The sequence below is a fragment of the Atractosteus spatula genome, chromosome 18, assembly GCF_055471065.1.
Source record: "Atractosteus spatula isolate fAtrSpa1 chromosome 18, fAtrSpa1.hap1, whole genome shotgun sequence".
Lineage (NCBI taxonomy): Eukaryota > Metazoa > Chordata > Actinopteri > Semionotiformes > Lepisosteidae > Atractosteus > Atractosteus spatula.
In genome coordinates this window covers 6609081-6632730 of record NC_142723.1, presented here as the reverse complement: position 1 = coordinate 6632730, position 23650 = coordinate 6609081, and the positions used below count along the sequence as shown (strand labels likewise).

The 23650-nt window shown below is 42.8% G+C and overlaps 2 protein-coding genes across 7 annotated transcripts in view; one reads left to right on the top strand and one right to left on the bottom strand.

Annotated features, from left to right (window-relative positions):
* LOC148818490 (hexosaminidase D-like) overlaps window positions 1-15155 on the bottom strand; it is a 23874-nt gene extending 8719 nt beyond the window's left edge. The window contains exons 1-8 of one of the 6 annotated variants that reach the window (XM_088936353.1): window positions 12456-12919; window positions 12289-12339; window positions 10782-10891; window positions 2954-3239; window positions 2039-2148; window positions 1615-1702; window positions 1003-1167; window positions 243-426 (exon numbers count right to left, since the gene is read on the bottom strand). In XM_088936353.1, the coding sequence (XP_088792479.1) occupies window positions 243-426; window positions 1003-1167; window positions 1615-1702; window positions 2039-2148; window positions 2954-3239; window positions 10782-10876 (928 nt within the window). In that variant the 5' untranslated portion in view covers window positions 10877-10891; window positions 12289-12339; window positions 12456-12919. The other 5 variants (XM_088936357.1, XM_088936352.1, XM_088936351.1 and 2 more) reach the window with 5 other exon arrangements.
* On the top strand, window positions 13133-23650 carry LOC148818489 (target of rapamycin complex subunit lst8-like). The gene is made up of 8 exons (XM_088936864.1): window positions 13133-13174; window positions 13875-13926; window positions 16026-16188; window positions 19891-19942; window positions 20522-20674; window positions 21303-21427; window positions 21816-21979; window positions 23491-23650. The coding sequence occupies exons 1-8, from the start codon at window positions 13133-13135 to the stop codon at window positions 23607-23609; spliced, it is 870 nt and encodes a 289-aa protein (XP_088792990.1). The 3' UTR covers window positions 23610-23650.

The window sequence follows — 23650 nt, the reverse complement described above, 5'->3', positions numbered from 1 at the left end:
ACCAGGCTTCTCCTTGAAGAAGATAAATCAGCAGATAAAGAGGAATCTACACAACCATAACCGCAGTATAAAGAGCGTGAGAGAATCAGTTTCAGGTTTCACTAACACAGCCCATCTCTCTCTCAAGTTCACCTGGTCCGTACTATTGCCCATTAAGTGCAAGCAGCAGGTCACCTCCCTGTGAAATATTCCGAAAACCTGGAGAACCCTAAGGGGAAACCAGGATCAGAGCTGCAGAGGACCTTTGAGAGCGTCCACACTGATGTGTCTCATCATGTCGTCCCACATGAGCAGCCGGAGGCCGGGGCGTCTCTCCGTAGCGAAGTGCACGATCTCCCTCACATGGTTCAGGAACATCCTTCCCATATCCCCGTTGTTGCTCTTCAGCCAGTTTTTGGAGTCCGATCCTTGTCCCAGACCAAAGACCTGTCAAGTCCAAGATGGATTTTATCGTTCAAAAAAAACTAGGTGGAAGAGCACCTGCCATCCCAAGCTGCAATGGCCAAGAGCTGATCAAGTCAGTGTTTTAAACTGACTGTTCACACTTATCCCAATTCACCACAGTAACCCCAGCCACACAGATCAGCCCAAGCCCAAGTTCAGACAGTGCTGCAACACCACGCCAGGAATCCAAACTACATTAGGCCAATGTCCCAGACCAGATTGTTAGGTAATGGGAGGTGGCACTGTGAGAAAGCCGCCATCTTGGCTCCAAGCCACACCACGCAGCCTAAGTTGAGCCAAAATGGTGGCTTTCTCACAAGGCCTCCTCTCAGTCCCTCACACAGACCCGATCTATACACTTTATATCGCAGTACAACATTCCCAGGAGCTTGGGATCCACCCTCCCAGTTTTCCCATTACCTGTAATGAAATGGCTTTTAATCATCTCTAACGCACATAGATTTTAACGAAAGAGAACAAGAATCGAAGCTGCAGATCACAAGTACTCTACGCGTCCTGGATTATTCTCTTTGGGTTGGCCCGTTTCCCCTAACCCACCTCATCAGCACCGATGTGCAGCCACCGCAGCCCGGGGTGCCGGTCCAGAACCTGCGACAGCATGGCCCGCACCAGCGGCTGCGAGCCAGGGGCGTGGGGGTTCAAGCTGTTGGGGAGCCCTGGCACCTCTCTCAGGTTCGAGAACTTCTCGTGCTTCAGAACAAACTGTGCAGACAAGATCAGAGACACTTCTGAAGCAGGACCACAGCTCGCTTGAACCTGGGGAGAAGCAGTTTGCATCTCCCAAATCCCTGATGGTGGCACACCAGGAATTCACTAAAATGATCAACATGCCAAAAAGTCTTCATATACACTGCATTCAGTTCAGTGTGATCAGATTCCTGGGTAGGAATATGGTTTTATGTTCCTGCATGTGATTTTATGTGTTATTTGCATGCCTGAGCTTTAAACACAAGCTCTAGAAAATGGTTGTCCAACAGCCTAGCTCTGCAGTCTGTCCCACTACTGGATTTTGACACAACTCAGGGCGTTTTCTTCACTCAATCACATGTGTTTAGAGCTGCACTGGGACAGAAAGTGGGGTAGTTCAGATGCCCTGTTTTAGAGATGTGTCCTATCGCATGACTCTCTGGGTCAATGTATCTCCCTCACCTCCAGGTGTCCAAACACTTGAACCAGGGGGATGATCTCCAGCTTACTGAGCTCTGCCAGGTGCCTGATCTTCTGAATGTCCTCCACACTACAGCAATGAGAGAACAACAGGACAGTTACACTGTGGGAACACTTGAGCTTCCTGTGACAGAAGAAGCTACACAGAGAAATATAGAAGTAACTCCATGGGCCACTCTCTCAAGTGCAGCTCTCTGATTTGCAAAGCTAAAAGCCTCATTTTAACATGCAGCTGATCCAAAGAGTTCTCAATGCATGGAGCAAGCTGATGGGAACCATGAGCATCATGCAACTCTAAAGCCCAGTGAAATGAATTAGAAATCGAAAGATGTTTTGCAGATGATTGACATTAAACATGTTCTTAGCAGTGAGTTGTGTGCAGCTTCCTCTACCCAGCAGCACTCACCTATAGGCATTGGGCGATCTGAGGATCTGAAGGTCACCCTCATACGGAAACATATCCTCATATTCCAGCAAAATCCCATTGGCCCCAAGAGAAGACAGCAATGGGAACACCTGAGAGAAAACACGACAATAAGGCTATAACCAAATGTGGTTTCAAGCTCTAAGAAGCAGTCCAACACAGCAGGTACACTTGAACAAGATCTGCTCCCAGCAGGGCTGTAGGTGCATCACTGTCTCCTTCTGCTGAATTGCTTTCCTGCATTTCTTTCTTTCCTGCAATGCGTTTTTAGCCAGCTATACAGCTACAGTTGGGAATAATAACCAGGCTTGACCATTTTACAGCTATAAAGCCATATGTGGCTCTTTTGTTTTAAGTGAGTCTGAATGCAGCCACAATACCGTAAACTCATTAAGAGGACTCACTCTAACCAGCAACAGCCATATCACTCTGCAACTCACAACTGGCACCTCACTGAAGCTCAGCAGCTGTGAGCCTGGTCAGTACCTGGATGGGAGATCTCCAGGGAAAAACTAAGGTTGCTGCTGGAAGAGGTGTGAGTGGGGCCAGCAGGCTTTCTCGAAAAGAGTAGGGGTGTAACCCCGGCATCCTGGCCAAATTTCCCACTGGCCTTTACCAGTCATGGCCTCCTAATAATCCCCATCTATGAACTGACTTCATTACTCTGCTCTCCTCCCCACTGGTAGCTGGTGTGTGGTGAGCGTTCTGGCGCACTATGGCTGCCGTCGCATCATCCAGGTGGGGGCTGCACATTAGTGATGGTGGAGGGGAGTCCCCATTACCCGTAAAAGTGCTTTGAGTGGAATGTTCAGAAAAGCGCCACATAAGTGTAAGCAATTATTGTTAATTATAACCCAAAGCATTGAGGTCACCATACACCCCTCTAGCCCCACTCACCTGCTCCAAATATGTGAGTTTAGGAGCAGCACCTTTGAGATCAAAGTGCACAACCCTCAGTGGAGTCTGGTTAATGTCCTGCCGAGGGGTGACTTTGGCTGTTTTCGGGGAGTCCTGTGCCTCTACTTTCTGAGACTTCTGAGGCTCCTGTGGCGGGGACGTCTGCTGATGGGTCCACACCAGAGCCTCCTTCTTCTGCGGAGTCTGCTTCTCGTTCAAGACTCCCCCTCCCTCAGTCTCTCTGTGCCCCCAGAACGCAGCAGGGCCAGGCACAGGCAGCTTAGAGCTTGAACACAAACACACAACAAGAGAGCGACAGAGCAGAGAGAGAGCTCTGGTCAGGAGATGGGCTGATTGTTGTGGCCATCTGCATCTGTATTACAATTAAGCCGCTTTAGTGAAATATTGTCTTGGCAAACTGATGTGTTTTGGAATGTGAAAGGAAAACAGAGGAAACCCATGCGAACACAGGAAGAACACGCAAGCTCCACACAGATATCACCCCAGGAATTGAACCCAGGGCCCCAGAGCTGCAAGGCAGTGGGGGGAATTAACTAAAAGTTTTCACTAAAAAGTTTGTATCATATCTTCTTAACCATGTATCTTTTAACTTATATTTTACTAAATCCGTCCCAGGATGTCAGGTCTCAAAAGATAACATAGCCACATGGGGTCTTTACGCATAGCTGGCATAGTTCTCAGGGAAATGACCAGTGACCTCTCCTGGAACAAATGGTCTATTCAGCAGAAGGGGCTGCTTGTCACGCAAGCTGGCAGTAACGAAAATATATGTACTGGTCAGCTTTCTAGAATGACCATACTGTATACAGATGCAGCCATTCAAAATGCGCGGGCGATACCGCATTATTTTCCGGTACACTGTACGTAGTCTACCGCAAGTTACCGTTAAATACCGCAAGTTACCGGTAAATACCGCTAGCAAAATAATAGTATCCGGAATTTCCGCAAGGTGGAGCTAATAAAGCTCAACCTCTCATGTTTGAGCTGTAGCCATCAAAGTCTTTAACGAAGATATTACTAAAAGTATTAATAATAAATGACCTTGGACAAGCTGTAAACTCAAAGTATTGCCCTGGTCCACATTCTTTTTTTCATTGACCGTCTTTGTAAAAGTAACACCACAGCATTTCGCAATCACGCATTTTTTTCCCCAATCATGCAAAGTACAGTAATTTTTGAGAATCGATTCAGCATGCCTTACACATGCTCATAAAAGAGATTGATTTAGGAACATAAACATATTACCGTATGCAAACTGTACTGTATACAGTATGTATATGTATATTTAATGTCTTAACTGTGCCCGTTTAAGTATTGAATATTTATATGGAATTTTACAACTGAAGGGAAATCTTACTGCCTGAGCATAAAAAGAATAGGAGCATACTGCAACGCGTGTGAAGGCCATAAACGATATTAATTTTGGAACATAAACATACAGTATATGGCTGGTCTCGGTACTTTAAAGAAAACATACACGAAACATGGTTTCATTATGACCAGAATCGGTCTTGAGATATTTTTAACTTGATTTACAGTATTTGAGAGGTATGTCTTGACACCGATACTACGTAAGTACTGCTCACGTACAGTACTGTATATGTTTCTAGGTTTATATTATGCATTTCATACGGTCAAATTACTTTTGAGCAACTGATAAGAAGCGCGAAACGGTATGCCCAGGGCGTTTTAGTTTCGTTTTGTGCGGCGACTGCTTTAAGTTAAAGTTTAAAGTTTAACTATATCGCCGTGGATTGATTAGAGATATCAAGTACATACAAGTCATTTTTTAAATGTTGTAGTTTGTCTTGTAAAAATGTTACGAGAACATCATCTGTCAACAATTACACAGGTTCTGTTTCCATATTGCGGATTTTGGTTACGTAATAGTATTTTCTAATTTAACGTTGTGAATATATGATTTGGGCAAACAGAGCCGCAAAGAAGTACATTATGGGTTGTTGTTTTTTTTTGCAGTTTTATCTAGAACAAGCGATGCTTAAACCTTTGTCTGATTCTTGTGAAACTATCCACACGACAGTTACCCACAGTAGGAGTTGACTTCAGTGATGTCACTGATGCGATGTTTCCAAAAATCCATCCTCTGTAAAACGTCTTCTCTAGTTGTCCTGTCTTCTCTAGTTGTTTCTGTATGAACCAGCTTAGAGGGCTAAAGACAGCTTGTGTTTAAATTGAGTGTAAGGTAATTTATGCTTCTAAAGTCATGGTCAGCATTTATTATTGTACTGTGCTGTAAACTTGTTCTGTGCCTAGTCACATTATTTTATAGCGTTTTTATAGCGTTATCAAATCTGGTGGCGCTGTGTGTTAGTTTCCTGACTCCCATGTCACATGGTCTGTGATTGAATCCCATGGAACTACTGTACAGTATCACTTTATTTTTTAACAAACATTTCTTTGAAAAAATGAAACGTTTCACTTGGTCAGAGATTTAAAAAAACCTCACTCGCACCAAACAAATGTATATTTCTAAATATCACAACATGATCGAATTTAAGTCTTTTTAATAACAATGAATAGTCACCTATGCGTTACAAAATAAACATTTATATTGATTTGAATCGCGTTTTGATTTAAATCGTAAACGCGTGTTTAAATATATGTGTTTAAAGGCGATATACTGTATAAAGGCGCTGATTCTTATGGAGTGTGTTCCGCCGGGGATTCAAAAAATTTATTTTTTTTAATCGCGTATCTAAGGAAAATTGCAGTATAACTTTGTTAATGCACAAACAGTGGCATGTTACATTATAATTTGGGTGTCTCCCCTTGCCAGAAAGCTCTAAATTGCATTTTGAGTGCGGTTTTTGACTTTTTCTAAATTGCAACCCATAAATAAAGCTGATAAAGCTTAGACTAACTGTATTCTAAACTGTATTACAACGTAAATTGCAAAAATGCACTTGGAATCTGTCCAAGCCCTCCTACGAAAATTATTTAAACTGCGACACTGATCATTCATCTCTAAATAAACTTTATTTTATATAGCGTTTTAGGCGAATAGGTCATGAGATTGCTCATAAACCTAATCGCTTTTTCTACATAAACACAGCGTGATTGCTCTCTGAAAATGCTTTTCCTTTATATTTAGGCTCAGATTTCAACTATAGATCGCATTATTATAAACTTTCTTGGAAAAATGTATTTTATGTAAACCATGTTTGCTATTAATTCATTTAGGGCTAAAATACGTTCATTGTCTTCCAATCGAGTCGAGTTGACATTAGAAGCTTGCCACTCCCGGACTGTTACACCAACGCATTAGCATGTTAAAGCGACTTAATTGAGGTGCCCAGCTACCAGTTAACACTACTTCCTACTTTAAAAATACTTGTGAAACCGGTTTAATTCGTCACAGCCAGCACTCCTGCAGAGAGGGGGTTGTACTCATAAAGTAGAAGCAGGCGAGATTTCCAGCGAAAGATAACTCCCCCCCTCAAAAACCCAGTAAGCAGCGAGGCTTTATGTTGAAAATTGAGGTGGATTTTGTTTATGATAAAGAGGAGAAACTGGGATGGGAGGAGGGTTTGGTTTTGCATAAGGGGCGGGATTATGATAATTGCAGGAATTTGCGAGAGTATAATGGTTTGATATATTTGATTTTGTATTGTGGTCGTTATCTATGTTTTTGGTTGGTATTATGTTTATATGGTTGTTTTTGTTGGTTGGTTGTTATTATGGTTATTAATAATACGATCTTTAGTTGAAATCTGAGCCTAAATAAAAAGAAAAAGCAAGTGATTAGGTTTATGAGCAATCTAATTACTTATTCGTTTAAAACGCTATATAAAATAAAGTTTATTATTAATTTGCTGGACAGAGCGGTGAACATTATTATGCATAAGACAAAGATAACGATCCTGATCAGTTTAGAAATCTGTGTACGCTGTAAGGTTTTTACTTCTTAAACTTTTAAAATACACGTTTCGAATAGAAAGAAATCCTCTTCCTGGTACAGTCGCATGAAGAGACAGGCGAAACAGCCCTACACAGCCCTGTCGCAGTACACGAATATAATCATATCGTTATTAAATTCTTTAGATACGCGATTCCATATTATATTAGCAGAAAAGCGTAAACTACCACTTTTTCACACGCTATTTCACATGTTAGTTAAATTTAATTTATTTATATATTATATATTTATATTTATATCTCTGACCAAGGGAAACGTCTCATTTTTTCAAAGAAATGTTTGTTCACAACGGCGACTGTCAGAAGATAGGACACAGCGGCTCAGGCACCCGCTGAATGGAAAAGGGGCACTTTAATGTTCTGTATGGCTAATACTAAAGCCAATACTAATATTCAATACTTTAATATCCTTTTCTGTATGTTTAACAATAGTGGGTACTGGCCTAATTCGTCCCTGCTCCCGTTGTTAGGTGTTAATGTGTTGTTAAGTGTGAATTTGTAGCTGTTTCCCTGGGGTCTGGGTTTTTTTCTGGAAAACCATAACTGGTCTTGTCCAGATTGACTGTCGGCGCCCAGGTCTGACAGTGCTGCTCCAGCAGTGCCAGGTTCTGGCGCAGCCTCTGTTCTGTGGGCGACAGCGGGACCAGGTCGTCTGCACAGAGCAGGAACTCGATTTCCATAATTAATGCAGATCAGTAAATCAAGGGACAAAACAATTATTGCGCCCGGGTCCTCAATGGGCTTTGACGTGCTAATGCGTTGGTTTAACAGTCCGGGTGTGGCAAGCCTCTAATGTCTCCCGACTTTGAAAACCAAGTAATAACTTAACTATATGTGCAAACGTTTCATATGTTGCTGTTGTGGATGCCTGTGGAGTGTATCTTATTTGCCGCGCGCCCTCCCCCCCTCTTTCCCTCAATTCAATTCAATTCAAGGTGTTGTATTAGCATGGCAGATGGGTTCAATCAGTGTTGGGTATTTACTTTGCTTTGAGATTCCACTTTTAAAGGTGATATATAAATTTTTGACTAAAATAAATTGATATCTTTGTCTTCTAAGCTCTCTGTGTACAGTGGAGCCTCCTGTCCAGCCAGCACATGTCCACAGACATTCACAACAGCGACATATCATAAAACGTTTGCACATATAGTGTGCAAAAATGCACTTTATTTACTAAAAATAAGACAGAGATACTGTATCAATTTATGTTGCATTAGCCTGATTATGATTAAAAAAACACATATAATTAAACACGCGTTTGCGATTTAAATCAAAACACGATTTAATGTCCATAATATCGCTATTCTATTTTTTCGAAGAAATGTTTGTTAAAAGAAAAGTCCAGCACCAGCTGGATTTGAACACACAACCTGCAAGTTGTTAATCAGGCACGTAGACCAGTAGGCTACAAGACAACTCGCATGACAGGGAGGCGAAACAGCCCTACACAGCCCTGTCGCAGTACACGAATATAATCATATCGTTATTAAATTCTTTAGATACGCGATACCATATTATATTAGCGGAAAAGCTTAAAACTACCACTTTTTCACACGCTATTTCACATGCTAGTTAAATACTTCGATGCTTGAAATGTTTAGGGAGAAATGGAATACCGGTGTGTATTTTTCCTTTAAAGTACCGATTCCTGGAATCTGACTGGCTGACACCCTTCTGAAGTGGTTCCATGAAATCTGGTATACGGAAAAGAAAGCATTGATAAAAAAAGCCTGGATTCTCATGTATCTCATACAAGTATCTTTTAATACAGTCTTTGCTGTGCTCTTGAGGATCCTTGTGATGTTTTGAGCTCTAGTTGAATGAGAAGTGTCGCATTTTAAATCATTTTCGTAGTTAGAAATTATGAAACGCCCTGTTAAAAGCAAGGGAGTTTTTATGCCCGTTGAAGTAAAACAAAATGCCTGACAAAGTATGGCTTGGACAGATTCCAAGTGCTTGTACAAATGTGCTAAAGAAATTATACTTTGAGTATACAGCTTGTCCAAAGTCATTCATTATTAATACTATTAGTAATATCTTCGGTAAAGGCTTTGATGCATAAATATTTCTGATAAAGGTAGGTTGTGTACTTTTGTCCAGCTGAGCAATCTTGCTTTCATAAAATATATACGCGATTCAATATTATATTCCCTTTTAATCAAATTCTAAAAGTATGCCTGTTGACTCCGGTATCTCTTTAGTTAAAGACTTCGATGCTTAAAATGTTTAGGGAGAAATGGAATACTGGTGTGTATTTTTTCTTTAAAGTACCAAGACCAGCCATATACTGTATGTTTATGTTCCAAAATTAATATCGTTTATGGCCTTCACACGCGTTACAGTATGCTCCTATTCTTTTTATGCTCAGCTACTAAGATTTCCTTTCAGTGGTAAAATTCAATATCTACAATGGGCACAGCAAAGACGTTTACTGTAAGTCTTTCTACGACAGACCAACGGACCACGAGTGCCCCTGTCGGTCAACCAATCACGTACTGCGGTGCCTCGCGTCATCTTGCGTCACAATGCGCGACGCCACCTGCAGTACGTGTCTGTAACGCGCACTTTGAATGGCTGCATCTGTATAGCCACAATGCAAACAGAGGGTAATTTGGGAGTGTATCCTGTATTGTTTGTCCACTATATAAAAGAGCACAGCAAACGTTGTTTTTTAAGTCTTGTGCCACAAGCAAGACTTCCATATGCATATGAAATAAAGACTACTTTCAACACACAAAAGCTCAGCTGATGTCGTTTTTTCTGGCACAACAACAATGCTAATCACTGGCCCACTGAGCTGCCTCAGGTTACACTAGTATCTAGAAATTCCAATTGAGGGACTAAACTGAGATTAAGGAACTACTATTACCGAAAAAGATGAGCACGAATGTTGACACAAAACCATCCGAGACCTCTGCTTCTGTGGCTTGACTTGTAGCCGCAACAACTGACTCTGTTATCAAAGCTGGGGGTCAACAGCAGCTTTGAGCCCCAACAGAAACACAAGGGGGGGAATCAAAGCCTTATGATTCAACAACAGCTGGCCCCTCCACAGCCACTGGAGCTCAAGACGATGCACAAAGGTAAAAGACAACAGGAGCAAAATACGCAAACATTTACACACCAAAACAAAACACGCGAGCTGGCAGCACGCAGAAAGGGAAAAATGTGACTGTTCTTGTCCTGCTGCAGACGTCATGATCCAACGGTAGCATAGGGCTACGTACACAAGGTTTTGTATCAAGTGTAAATAGAATAGATATGATAGCATGCAACTAAAATAAAATACAAATTCATCATCAAAACACACAGCTCACACTGCTTTCTTACTTTACACAAAATCAGATGCAACCTATAACGTCCACTGAAGCGATTACATAATCGCTTGTGTTAGAGCCCGTTTTTGCTCTACAGATCATTCTTTACGAAAAGGACCTCTCTATGATTGACAGTACCATACCAACACTGCCCAGAAAATGCCCCAGACTAGTAGTTCATGAACCACTGGACTTCGAAACTGCCACTGGCTGTAAACTTAAGATGCAAATCCTACATCTCCTGACCGACTTTTACATTAGGCTGCAGCTTTAGCACAGTACTAGTGACATTTAGCAAACTGGAACTTCTAGATTATGTTCATGGGATAAAGAAATAAGAGTGAACTCCAGGGAAGAAGTGAAAATTAGATCAAATGTTAAGCGCGTCACACAAACATATTGGGACTTTCTTGTTGGATGCCTGGTCATTCCCATTGGGAATGTTATATTCAAGGACAGGAGTGGACTAATACCCACAGAGCAGCTCTGCCTCCCTGCTGTTTAACACCCCACACCAGGCTGCCCTGTCTGTCTCTCAAAGGAATCCCACTTACTTGGACCTCAGGAGGAAACCGATGGCACTCAGGACCACGACAGACAGCACCACCAGTCTCAAGACTGCCGGCTTCATCAAGAAGTGGATGTTCATTTCTGAAGCTCAGTGCTAAAACAGAGACAACAAGGACAACGCATTAACAGCACGGTGCTCTATCAGAAGAGAGAGGCAAAGAAGAGACCAATTAAACAAGTCTTCCTCGTTACGACAAATATCTGAATTCGACAGAGGAGGGATGGGCAATTCTGGTCCAGCCCAGCCTGTGTGTCTGCAGGGTTTCATTCTGACTCATCTCTTCACAAGCTCATTATTGGCTTTGGGACCAGTTGAACAGCTTCTGAATTTCAATTAGAATTAGAAAACCTGTAGGCACACTGACCCTCCAGGACTAGGATTGCTCAAACCTCCAGCTAGAACTGTTCACCCCTGCTATGAAGTTCCGAAAAGCACAGTAAATTATCACCCAGGCACTTACCTACAGACACTTCATCAAGCAAAATACTCCTAATAAGTTAATATACTTCAGTAAATATGCCTTGGTAAAGCACTGATAAGCTCTTAACAGGAGCAGACATTGACTGCTAGTGTGCACTGAATTCTGGAGGACGCAAGTCCTGTACGCCCAGGACATACCGTATCGACAAGAGGTGGATTCCATAAGATCAAGTAAAACCTTGTTAAATGTTTAGCAACTTGTGAATGATAGGACTTCAGCTCCGTTGCAACATAAAAACCTCTTTGAAATTTACTATTAATAGTCCCCGAAGGACAAAAAGTTATTTGCAGTCATTAATCGCTATCAAAGGCTTAGTGGAAAGTTAAATGAAGGCGCTCAAAATGGGCTGAAGAAATGATTTTCTCCGGCAGAATACCCAAATTACAACGGACAGTTGCGATGCAAATCTTGAGACTTTACAGTAGTCTCTACAGGCAACCACTGCTCCTTGAAAAAACAGAGGGCAAAGGTTAAGCACAACCTGTCGCTACATAAATATCTGCTTTAACGTCATAAAAAAATCACGGCGTGTAGAAACCTACTATAATAATTCCCACCTTCATCCACTTTATGTGTCAACAACACTCCCACGGGTATCTGGAGCACTTCGTGTAATTTGGTTTGCCGTTATCCTTACTGCGATTTTGATCATTAAAATAAAACCCCGACTCTTCCTTCCTTAACCACGGTAAAACTATCCCTCCACAAATGGATAACAATGCAGGATCTGATCAAATTCACGTACCGAAATATTTTTTTCGTTTTACTTAACGCAGAGGTGCTTTAGAAACATACTGTATTTATATATATTTAGTATTTAGTAGCTGATTAACGCTGCTCGGTTGCTATTTAGAGCAGTAAGAAAACAGGCTCCTTGAAAGAGAAAAACCCACCTGCTGCATGTTAGTCTAGCGCCATCTAATACACCAGGATGATTCACTAAATTACACCTTCCTTCGCTCTGGATAATAATTGTATAGCAGGAAGTTCAGCACGGTACGCACCTTACCTGAGCGATACAGGCGATCTTACCGTCACCCCTCTGCGTGCTGCGGTGAAACTTAACAAAAAACAACAACAATTCTAATCGCAAATGATTCAGAAATCAATGCAAATAATGCAATAAATGTCAAGAAGTAACGTAAAAAGCGCGTTCCCGTTTCGTTATTTCCGTACAGTATGTTTCGTGATCAGGCTCAGAGTGTCACGCCCAGTACACCTAGAGGGTGCTCCACGCTCTTTCTGTTCCCAGTTCCCTGTGATTATTCATGTCTTTCTGGTGTGTCTTGTTGGGTAGCCTATTTATTTCCTGCTTCTGCGCTGCTCCTCGCTCAGCGTTGATGTTCGGTTGCCCTGAGATCCGCCTAGCACCTGGTCACGCCTGTCCTTGGCCTGAGGGCATCGGTTTCTATACGGCTTCTCCTGAACGGCTGAGCCCGGGCTAACCCCCGTCTCGCCGCTACGCGTAGGGGTCTTTATCGCTCTCCTGCCAGTCCACAGTTCATCACTCCGGGCTTTTATGACAGAATGCTGAGCCTACTTTAGACCCCGGAAGTGTGGTTTTTTTTCATGTTTGTTTCCTGGCTTTTGGATTTTTTTTTTCCGTTACGCCCGGTTCTAGGCTTCCGTGCTCCCTCCTCTTCTCCATCTGTTGTGGGTTATTTCTTTTACGTGTTGTTTGTTTTCCCTGTTCCATCAGGGTTTATACTCCTTGCGTATTTTGCCTTTGTCCCAGGCTCCCACGCCCCCTGCTGCTGTCACTGTCCCAGATAGTGGCTGAGAGGAGAATGGTGTCCAAACTAGAGGCCATCATGGACAACATCTCCCATCCCCTCTATGACAGGCTTGTAGAAATGAAGAGCACGTTCAGCAACGAAGAGACTGATTCATCCCCGGTGCGACAGGGAGCGCTGCAGGAGGTCATTCTTGCCTTCTGCCATAAGACTGTAGAACGCATCCTCCTTGCGTCTGGCCAGAGGCAACATTGACAGGGACCTGTTTCTGGACTGAACTGTAAACTGCTACATCTGTTTTTCTTTTTCCCATTTACAACCGTTTTTGTGCAATATATGCCAGGGACCCGTGCAATACATTTATATAATATATCTATATTTACATCTGTATTTATTTCATATGTGCAATATGATTTTTCTGTGTACTGTTCTGTTCTAGTTTGTTCTCTGTGTGTCCTGGACTGTGAGTAACTCTTTTAGTGCACCCCTCCCTGTACTGATTGTATTGTAGTAGTATTAATAATATTATTATTGTATCATTTGTTACACTGTCTGTGTTGTCTGTGTTAAGCTGCTATTGCACTGCAATTTCCCTCACGTGATCAATAAAGTATCTATCTAGGTGAAGGCAGACTGCGGTCCTCTGAGGATAAAGCACTCATTGAAAACGCATGTGTGAATGGATGGACAGCACAGTCCACTTCTGTACAGCTGGTCATCAACAGTAATGTGCCGTTGATGACGTTGAACTAATCAATCCACAGGTAGTGATCATGTGCCAAATGTGCTCTGCTTAATGATTAGTAGGGCACAGGGGGCTGCCTAATTATTTTTGTTCCGGTTCCTGAACCTGGCTGCTCAGCAAGTGAATGCCCTGGAGGTGACTCCTGAACGCAGCATGATTGCTGCAGCAGGTGAGTATCTTACCCTCTTGTGTCTAATCAATACCAGAACCCCACTCTGATGGCCAGGTTCCACAGTGTGGCAGGAAAGACTGTTCCCAGCTGTTTATGCAATAAAGTATCTCTTTTCATTCCTGCTACCATTTCTACCCCTGAAACCTCATTCCACTATTGAGCCTAATGAAGTCCCATGGGGAAAGTTGTCGATATCATCAACTCTCCTCCATGCTTATGACAGATGTCTCCTGTGTCTGTCCACTTTTGTGAACACAGACGTGCCTAATTCCTGAGTTTTTGAATTTTATAAGACCAATAGTTCTCAAACTTTTTGGTTCAAGTACCACCCCTGATCAAACCAAAGCATCCAAGTACCACCTACAAGTCATCTTCTCATAGGAACCCCAGAAGTTCTCAATGACCAACATGAGCGTGTGTGCACGCACACACTCACATACACATATAATACATATTAGAATAATAAACTTTATTTGTTATAGCTCTTTTATAGGGGGCTTCTCAAAGCGCTTTACAGAAAAAAAACAGGAACAACAACAATTAAAAATAAAAAAGAAAAAAGCACTATTTCAGTGAGAGGGGTGAGCCTGTTTAGTCGAGCAAAGCAGATGTGAAGTCATTTTTCGAGCCTTGATACAGTTCACGATAGAGTCTAACAGATTTTAAATCGTCAGGCATTTTCTTGACAGCAAAGGTCTCGCGGTGGATGTTGCAACGCAATGCAATTTCTGGAGCAACCCCTCTAATTCGTGCAACTACACCGCTGTGGCGGCTTGTCATTGCTCTAGCACCGTCTGTACAAACTCCGACGCATTTTATCGAGTCGATGCCATTCTCTTCGATAAATTCATTCAGAAGCTGAAATATGTGCTCTCCTGTAGTTCCTGTTGGTAGCGGCTTACAGAACAGAAAGTCCTCACGGGACGTACCCTCAAACTCGTGTCTAACGTTAACGAGTGAATTGGCCAAATCGACGACATTTACAGACTCATCTAATTGCAGTGAAAAGCACCTGCTCATCTTAACGCACTCCATCAGCGTACTTTTGATACCATCCTCCATTTCAATAATTCTATAAGTGACTGTGAGGGGGCAGCACTTATTTAACACTTATAAAGCTGTTTAGCAGCTTTTTCTCCACACATAATACGTGTCAGCTCTTTTGCCAGCGGTAAATAAGGTTCTTCAAAAATAGTGTGGGGCTTACCTGCTTTAGCAATCCGCAAGCTTGTATTTTTCTCCGTTGCCGTTTCGGGAGTCCGTCTCATGCGCATGGGAGCGAAACACAGAGACGCCCGGTGTATTTTTCTCAAATTAACCTAGAACAGTTCTTAAATATTTTTTTCTGTTATCTATCACGCTTTCCTGCGCTCAAACTATTGCCAGCATTCATAGCACACATTTCTATGCATTCCTGTGCTCACAACATTGGCGTTGTTCCAAAATCGCAAAACCGCACATTCTCCTACCCTATTTGCTGGAGATAACTTTTTAGAAATACAATTGGTCACTTTCGTTTGTAGCACGCATTTCTATGATAAGCAGGGTTTTTGTAGTACACACAAAAGTATCGTTGTTTCAGCTAGCAGAAAGGAGTGCACTCTGTCTCAAGAGCACACAGGGAAAACAGTCTCATCCCATTGTGTTTTGGGGAGATGGACTTATAATGGGGAAATGCTGTAGAACAACATTACATCATTTAGGAGGAATCTTGGCAAGTGAAGTACAAGAGGACACTTAGACAATCTTGCAAAGTCTGTATCACAGAAGACATAGAAGGGGTATATATTGAGTCCATGAGGAATAGAAAATGACTGAGAAGAGAATACCATTCGTAAAACACAATCTCTTCTCAAAAACACAGTAGTGATCAATATCCCAGAGAGCAGCGCCTTCCTGAAGGAGGCAGTGCGTTTTGTGTTGTACTGTGGGGCAGTCCTGTGGTTCATTATTGAACGGTGGATCTCCCAGTAAACTAGATGGGCCACACAGCCTCACCTTATTTGTAACCTGGCGTATGTTCTTGTCCCAGTCTGCACTGGCTTATCTGCGCTGCTCTGTGGGTCTGTGTCTTCACAATCGCCTCTGCTTGGCAGGCTACCAGCACATCTGCATGTATGACCTGAACTCCAATAACCCAAACCCCGTGATTAACTATGATGGTGTCAGTAAGAACATCACCTCTGTGGGCTTCCATGAAGATGGGCGCTGGATGTACACAGGGGGTGAGGACTGCATGGCACGCATCTGGGACTTAAGGTAGGTGTGGGACCATGTGGGACTTAATGCTTGGGGAGGTTTGTCCAGCCCCTAACTGCAGTGTACAGATGCAGCCATTCAAAATGCGTGGTACAAACCCGCGGTACGTTAATCTACCCACAAGCCACTGTGGGGCACCGTAGGGCACCGCAGTAAGTGATTGGCTGGCCAAAATGACCGACAGGGGCACTCGTGGTGCATTGGTTGGTAGTGAAAAGATTTAATCATTTAATGTCTTTACTGTGCACATTTTAATCCGCTTAGTTTTGAATATTTATATGGAATTTTACCACTAAAGGGAAATTTTAGTAGCTGAGCATAAAAAGAAGAGGAGCATAACGCATCTGAAGGTCATAAACGATATTAATTTAGGAACATAAACATTACTGTATGTACGTAAACTGTACTGTGTATGGCTGGTCTTGGTAGTTTAAAGAAAAAAAACACACCAGTCTTCCATTTCTCCCTAAACATTTTAAGCATGAAAGTTTTATGAAACGGTACCCACATATGCGATTGCTGTATAGAATGAATTTCAATTTAACAAAATTATTTAACGCGAAAATTAAGCTGTTTACATCTTCCGCCTGAGAACAGTCACCCATTGCTACCCAACGCAGAAACACAGCCACTAACTAGCAAAGAGAGGACATTAGCTAGCCAATATGATAAAGAAATAAATGATTATTTTGTTTATTTCTTTTGCATATTTATTTGAACATTTCCATCGATTGTACAAGCACTTGGAAACTGTCCAATCCTTAGTTCATCAAGCATTTTGTTTTACGCTGCGGGCATTCTCCCGGTCTGGCGCCGGTCTGTGTCTTCTAGGATATAATGCCAGCGAACTCTTGTTTTTATGTCCACTATAACAGACAATCTACTTTGCTTTTAACCGAGCGTCTAACCCCTCTGAATGGAGAAAAAAGACGTGCTGGTTTCCGATGACATACAAGTGGAAAGCTTACAGATTTTAATCGTCTTTTTTCTGAACCAGGGAAAATCTGATCATGTTTCTCTATAACAATAATAAAAAACTTTATTTTACATATCACCTTTAAAAGTGGCATCTCAAAGCAATACAGTAGATGTAAACCACAGATTACAAAGTAAATACCCAGACAAACGCAAACGCGTTTTTAATAAAATGCTTTTATTCATTCAGCAGAGAGAGAGCGTAAAACCTGGGCGTAACAGCTGTTCCTTTTTCTGATCACTCGCTCTCTGGATAAACGTCTCACCTGTCCTGTTCTTTGTTTTCCTAATTTGCTGATTATGCCTTCTGCGATCCACTCCTGCCCTCACACCTAAAGAAGACTATTTTAAATTTCTTTGCGCGGTCCATTGTGCAATTAACCCTTGTATGTGCTGTCCTTAAGGTGATATCACATAAAGGTGATATGTAAAATAATGTTTTTTATTATTGTTATAGAGAAACATGATCAGATTTTCCCCGGTTCAGAAAAAAAGATCTAAAGTATACTAGTTTGTCACTAGTATACTTTTAATACAGTCTTTGCTGTGCTCTAGAGGATCCTTGTGATATTTCGAGCTCTGGTTGAATGATAAGTGTTGCAGTTTAAATATTTTTCGTAGTTGGAAATTATGAAACACTCTGTTAAAAGCAAGGGAGTTTTTGTGTCCGTTACAGTAAAAGAAAATGCCTGACAGAGTAGGGCTTGGACAGATTCCAAGTGCATTTTTGCAATTTACGTTGCATTGTGCTGCTGTAATACAGTTTTAAATAATTAAAACTCTAAACGGTATCAGCTTTATTTATGGGTTGCAATTTAAAAAAAGTCAAAAACCACACTCAAAACGCAATTTAGAGCTTTCTGGCAAGAGGAGACACCCAAATTAATCATGTAACATGCCACTGTTTGTGCATGAACAAGGTTATACTGCTATTTCCTTAGATACGCGATTAAAAAAAAAATTTTTTTTGAATCCCCGGCGGAACACATTCCATAAGAATCAGCGCTTTTATATATCGCCTTTAAAGGTGGCTTCTCAAAACGCTTTACAGGATAAAAACAACAATAACAGCAACAACAACAATATTGTATTTCATTGCACTTTGACAGATCGTCCTTAAATCAATTGTTGACTTTTCTCTCTTTACTACTGAACTTGTTTGGATTGACTGAGCTCCGCTCTGTACCACACAATGATCCCCCCAGAGTCTCTTCCCCGGGTGATTTGGGTTTTTTTGACAGAGGGTAAAAAACTCTCTCTCTCGCTTGCCCTCCCCCCCCTGTGTATTGTCTGTTTTTTTTGTGCTGTCCTTTGACAAAACAAGGCTCGCCAGATAATGTGAATCGAAACCTGTTTTTCTAGCTTTTAAAGTCGTGCGATGTGTAAGCAGGAACACATCATTATATCTTACATATGAAAAATACATAATATAGCTCCCAAACAAACGCAAACGTGTTTTTAATAAGATGCTTTTATTCACTCATAATCCGACAATTTCAGGAAGACTAAGGGAGGACTAAGGGAATTGTCATCTGTTGTTGAAGCTCTGTGAGCTCAGTGACTTTGAGACCACTTGTTATCCCAGGTTGTTTGAATCGCCACAATTCAAATAGAGAAAAAAGAGCTGACTGACAAGATTTAAGATGTGGCTGTTAATGTTGGATTAAAAAAACCACTTTGCCCGACGTTTGTTGCATTGCTTGAAAAATAACTTTATTTCGAGAGACTGGATAAGTAATTCAAGTGTTTTTTTAACTTCCTGAAAAACAACTAATAATTTAACTATATGTGCAAACGTTTTATGATATGTCGCTGTTGTGAATGTCTGTGGACATGTGCTGGCTGGACAGGAGGCTCTAGTGTACACAGAGAGGGGCGGGAGGGGGGGACAAGCCGATACATACTCTTAGAGTTTGATTAATAGGGAATATAATATAAAAATATAGTACTAAAAATAAGATACACTCTACAGACATTCACAACAGCGACTGTCAGAAGATAGGACACAGTGGCTCAGACACCCGCCGAATGGAAAGGGGCACTTTAATGTTCTGTATGGCTAATACTAAAGCCAATACTTTAATATTCTTTTCTGTATGTTTAACAATAGTGGGTACTGGCCTAATTCGGCCCTGCTCCCGTTGTTACACTGTAATGTGTTGTTGTTAAGTGTGAATTTGTACCTGTTTCCCTGAGGTCTGGCTTTTTTTTCTGGAAAACCATAACTCTGGTCTTGTCCAGATTGACTGTCAGCGCCCAGGTCTGACAGTGCTGCTCCAGCAGTGCCAGGTTCTGCCGCAGCCTCTGTTCTGTGGGCGACAGCAGGACCAGGTCGTCTGCAAGGAGCAGGAACTCGATTTCTGTAATTAATGCAGATCAGTAAATCAAGATTCTGTGATAAAGAATTCAAACTTCAGTTTTCATCGAGACCCTTCACCCTACTACAGCAGGCTTTTATTTCGTCTGGTGCTGTGAAACATCGCACTGTAGGCTGGGGCAAGTTCCCATTGAATTCATCATTAATGCAGTTAGATTAAGGTGCATAACGTTTTTCACTCTTTTTAAATTAATTGCCAGGAATCAAAGTTTTTATGTCAATATATCAAATGAATAGGTTTTTCCTACTTCTGTATACACAGAAAAGCCGCGCATTTCGTATGTGCAATGCACATCTGTGCATCCTTTTTTTTTTTAAATGTGTGTTTCATTAGGTCACGTAACGTGAAGAATTTTCCAGGTCAATGCTCCAATTAACTGTGTCTGCCTGCACCCTAATCAGGTAAGTAACCCTGGCCATTAAGGCCATTGTCACTGGAATACACAGTCACTGGAACTAGAGAACAGATAAAGACTCCCATTGCACATCAGTTTGATCCATTCCAGGGTTTACCAGCTACCACCTCATGTACTGAAGGCAACACAAGGTGATGACTATTTCAGTAAAATGTACACCAGTGCAGTGGGAGGTTTTAACAGGATTAAATGCACTAAATTCCTGGTTCCTGGGAGTTTTGCTGGTTTCTAAGGACCCTATATTGGGGCACAATTAGCAGAGGAGTGTGTGTGTGCATCTTTGAACTTCAATACTCCATATTGGAAATCCCATTTTATGATGGTTTTTGAGTGCAAAGCAGTTACTTAAGAGTCTGAAACGACAAGGAAGCAGAAAAATAAAAATAAAAAGGTAAAACTAGTGATAAATATGTGGAATATTTTTTACATAGATGTGTAACAGGAATCCAGGCTACTGCAGTGTAGTGGCTAGAAGCCCATGTCAGCCAGTCTGAACTTCCTGTGTTCCCTTATGAACACTAGAGAGCGCCGTTGGGTTAAATGTTGTCATCTCGTGGGCTTACAGGCCGAACTCATAGTTGGGGACCAGAGCGGAGTGATCCACATCTGGGATCTGAAAACGGACCAAAACAAGCAGCTTATCCCGGAGCCCGAAGTGTCGGTCAACTCCGTCCACATCGATTCTGATGCCAGCTACATGGCAGCAGTCAACAGCTCGGTGAGCGCCCTGGCCAGCTCTGCCCGCCCGGCTGTGTGATCTCCAGAGCAGTCGGGACACCTGCCGTTCCACTCTCCGCAGACAGGCTGTCTTGGTCTCCCTGGAGCAGTCGGTTACCTGGAGTCACACCTCCATAGTCTGGTCTTTGTGCCTTGAGTAAATTATGCAATAAGAGAAATAGCGGGCTGCATGGTGGTGCAGTGGTTAGTGTTGCTGCCTCGCAGCACTGGGGTCCTGGGTAGAATTCTGGACCTGGAGTTCGTATGTTCTCCCCATGTTCATGTGCGTTTCCTCCAGGTGCTCCAGTTTCCTCCCAAAGATATGCTGGCAGGTGAACTGGCCATAATGCTTACCAGTGGGAAGGGGAAAGAAAAGTGAGCAACCAGGATGATTGCTATCCTTAGCAATACTTCCAGCCTTCCTGAGAACAGCTGTACAAATATCCCCAACAGAGGGGAGCTGTACTCCAGTAATGGACTGGGCCGACCTGATCACCCCCTGTAATGCCTTTATGACAGCAAGCTGCTGTCAGACCTTGTCTTTTCTCCCACTTTAGCTCTGCATGGCTGCTGTTTTGTTTCGTGTGTCCAGTCAGCCGTTCTTTGTGAATCTCCCTCTTTTCCCCCAGGGAAACTGCTATGTGTGGAACCTGACGGGGGGCATCGGAGAGGAAGCAACACAGCTCATTCCCAAGACCAAGATCCCGGCCCACAAGCGCTACTCCCTGCGGTGCAAGTTCAGCCCTGACTCCACGTGAGTCACCCGGGGGTGCCCGGTCCGAGACGCCCTGCCCCGTGTGTGTGGGAACCAGCCTAGCTCTGCCTGTGGGCAAAGACCTGTGGTTTTGTTGAGGACATTGAAGTCTCAACTTTGATGCGTCCGAATAAACACATGAAATTAGGTATCTTTGTAGAGGGTGCAAGTATAAAAGTGTAATGATAATGAGATGAGTGTTTCCTAATAATTCATGGCATCAGGGAAAACTAAGTGCTTGCTGGTGTCAAAAAAGTGATGCCTTTGGCAGAGCTACAATAGACAGGAGTCAGACGTTTCATGCACATTGCTGACAGGTGAGGGAACTCTAATAGAGCAGTGTGAGTGCCCGTGATGTAATGTGTGTCCATTGCGCTGTGATCCCCAGGCTGCTAGCCACCTGCTCTGCAGACCAGACCTGTAAGATCTGGAGGACCTCCAACTTCTCTCTGATGACAGAGCTCAGCATCAAGAGCAACAACCCTGGAGAGACATCCCGGGCCTGGATGTGGGACTGCGCCTTCTCTGGAGACTCCCAGTACATTGTCACAGGTGAGACGCGCAGTATTCCACTGTCCCCACTGCGCAGCACACAGATCACTATAGCTGTTCTTGCACCAGCAAGGCATTGCCTGTGGATTGTGTTCGTAAACAGTGTCACACTGAAGTTGTATTACCTCTCGGTGGTCATAAACTTGCTCCGTCTGATGTTAGTTTAGTGCATACTGAGGTATTCTAAAATGATTCCTTCAGGTGGCCTTTTCTATAGATGTGGTTGTGTTTATGATGACTTTTTACCAAGATAGTGAAAAGGTCTATTACTATCAGATCATTTTGACATCTTTTAAATTATATTCTTGATTGCCCTGAGCAAACTTTATCCAAGATGACAGATATACAGTGTCTCCAATAATATATACTGATGGAAAAAAGAAACGCAACACCTCCTGCTCCACACTCTGGCCCTCCTGTCTGCGAAACAGGCAGACTCATCCGTGAAGATTGACTCATCTGTGAAGAGGACCTGATGCCACTGCTGAGTCCATCACAGCCTCTGTCTGGCCCAAGCCAGTCTGGTGTGACGTCTAGGAGGTGTGAGCAGAAGGCTTCTGACAGGTCGCCCTGCTCTAAGGCCAGCAGTCATGAGCCTCACTGTCCTGTCACTGATGCGGGCATTGTGTCTGCCGGCAGTTTCAGCAGCAGTACGGGTGACAGATCTGAAACGATCTCTCAGGTGGACCAGTCTGATGTGTCGGTCCTGCTCTGGTTTGGTCACTCAAGGGTCATCTCAAGGATCTTGGACGGTCATCTGTCCTGCCGGTCTGCTGAAACCTTCTCTGCAGTCGGGACACAGTGGAGCAGCTTACTCCATAGTGTCTGGCAACGCTGGCACATGACATGCCTGCCTGCAGCATGCCAATAGCCTTCTCCCTTGCTTCTGGTGACATTCGAGGCATTATGGAATGCACAGAAAACTGACTAAGTGTGGCCTTTTTCTTGCAGTGACCTAAGCTTTGAATTAAGGCCTTTTTAATAGTGACCTGATCAATCATTGTTCCAACTGGACCACCTTGGGTAAAAGTGCACCTAATGAGCTTTCGTGTGATTGGCAAGTTGCAGTGCCTCACTGCACAACCTGTATTGCTGGTCAGAGGGCTTAAAACAAATTGACCACTTTTGTTGAAAGTACATAAGCTATAACTATAGTATGTTGTGTTTCTTTTTTCCATCAGCGTATTTATATATATAGAGAGTTCTTTACTATCCCCAATGGGGCAATTTGTTTAACAGCAGCAGTGTTGGTGTACAGACAGACAGAAAAAACATGACAACAACAACAACAACAACAAAAATATACATACATATTTGCATAGAAAATCAAGTGTTAAGTAAGGATATGGCTACAGGTATGAATGAGAAGTTAAATCTATTGGTTTTGGAGCTGGGGAGTCGGTGTCTGCGTTCTGACAGGAGTAACTGGAAATCATTAAACAAGGGCTTTAGGAGTCTTTGTCTGTGACTTGACTAGCTGACTAGTTGACCTGTCTGTGGTTGTCCTGCAGCCTCCTCGGATAACCTGGCACGGCTGTGGTGTGTGGAGACGGGGGAGATCAAGCGGGAGTACAGCGGGCACCAGAAAGCAGTGGTGTGCCTGGCGTTCAATGACAGTGTGCTGGGCTGAAGATAGATCCATCCATTCAGACCAGTCTTGGCAGAGAGGGT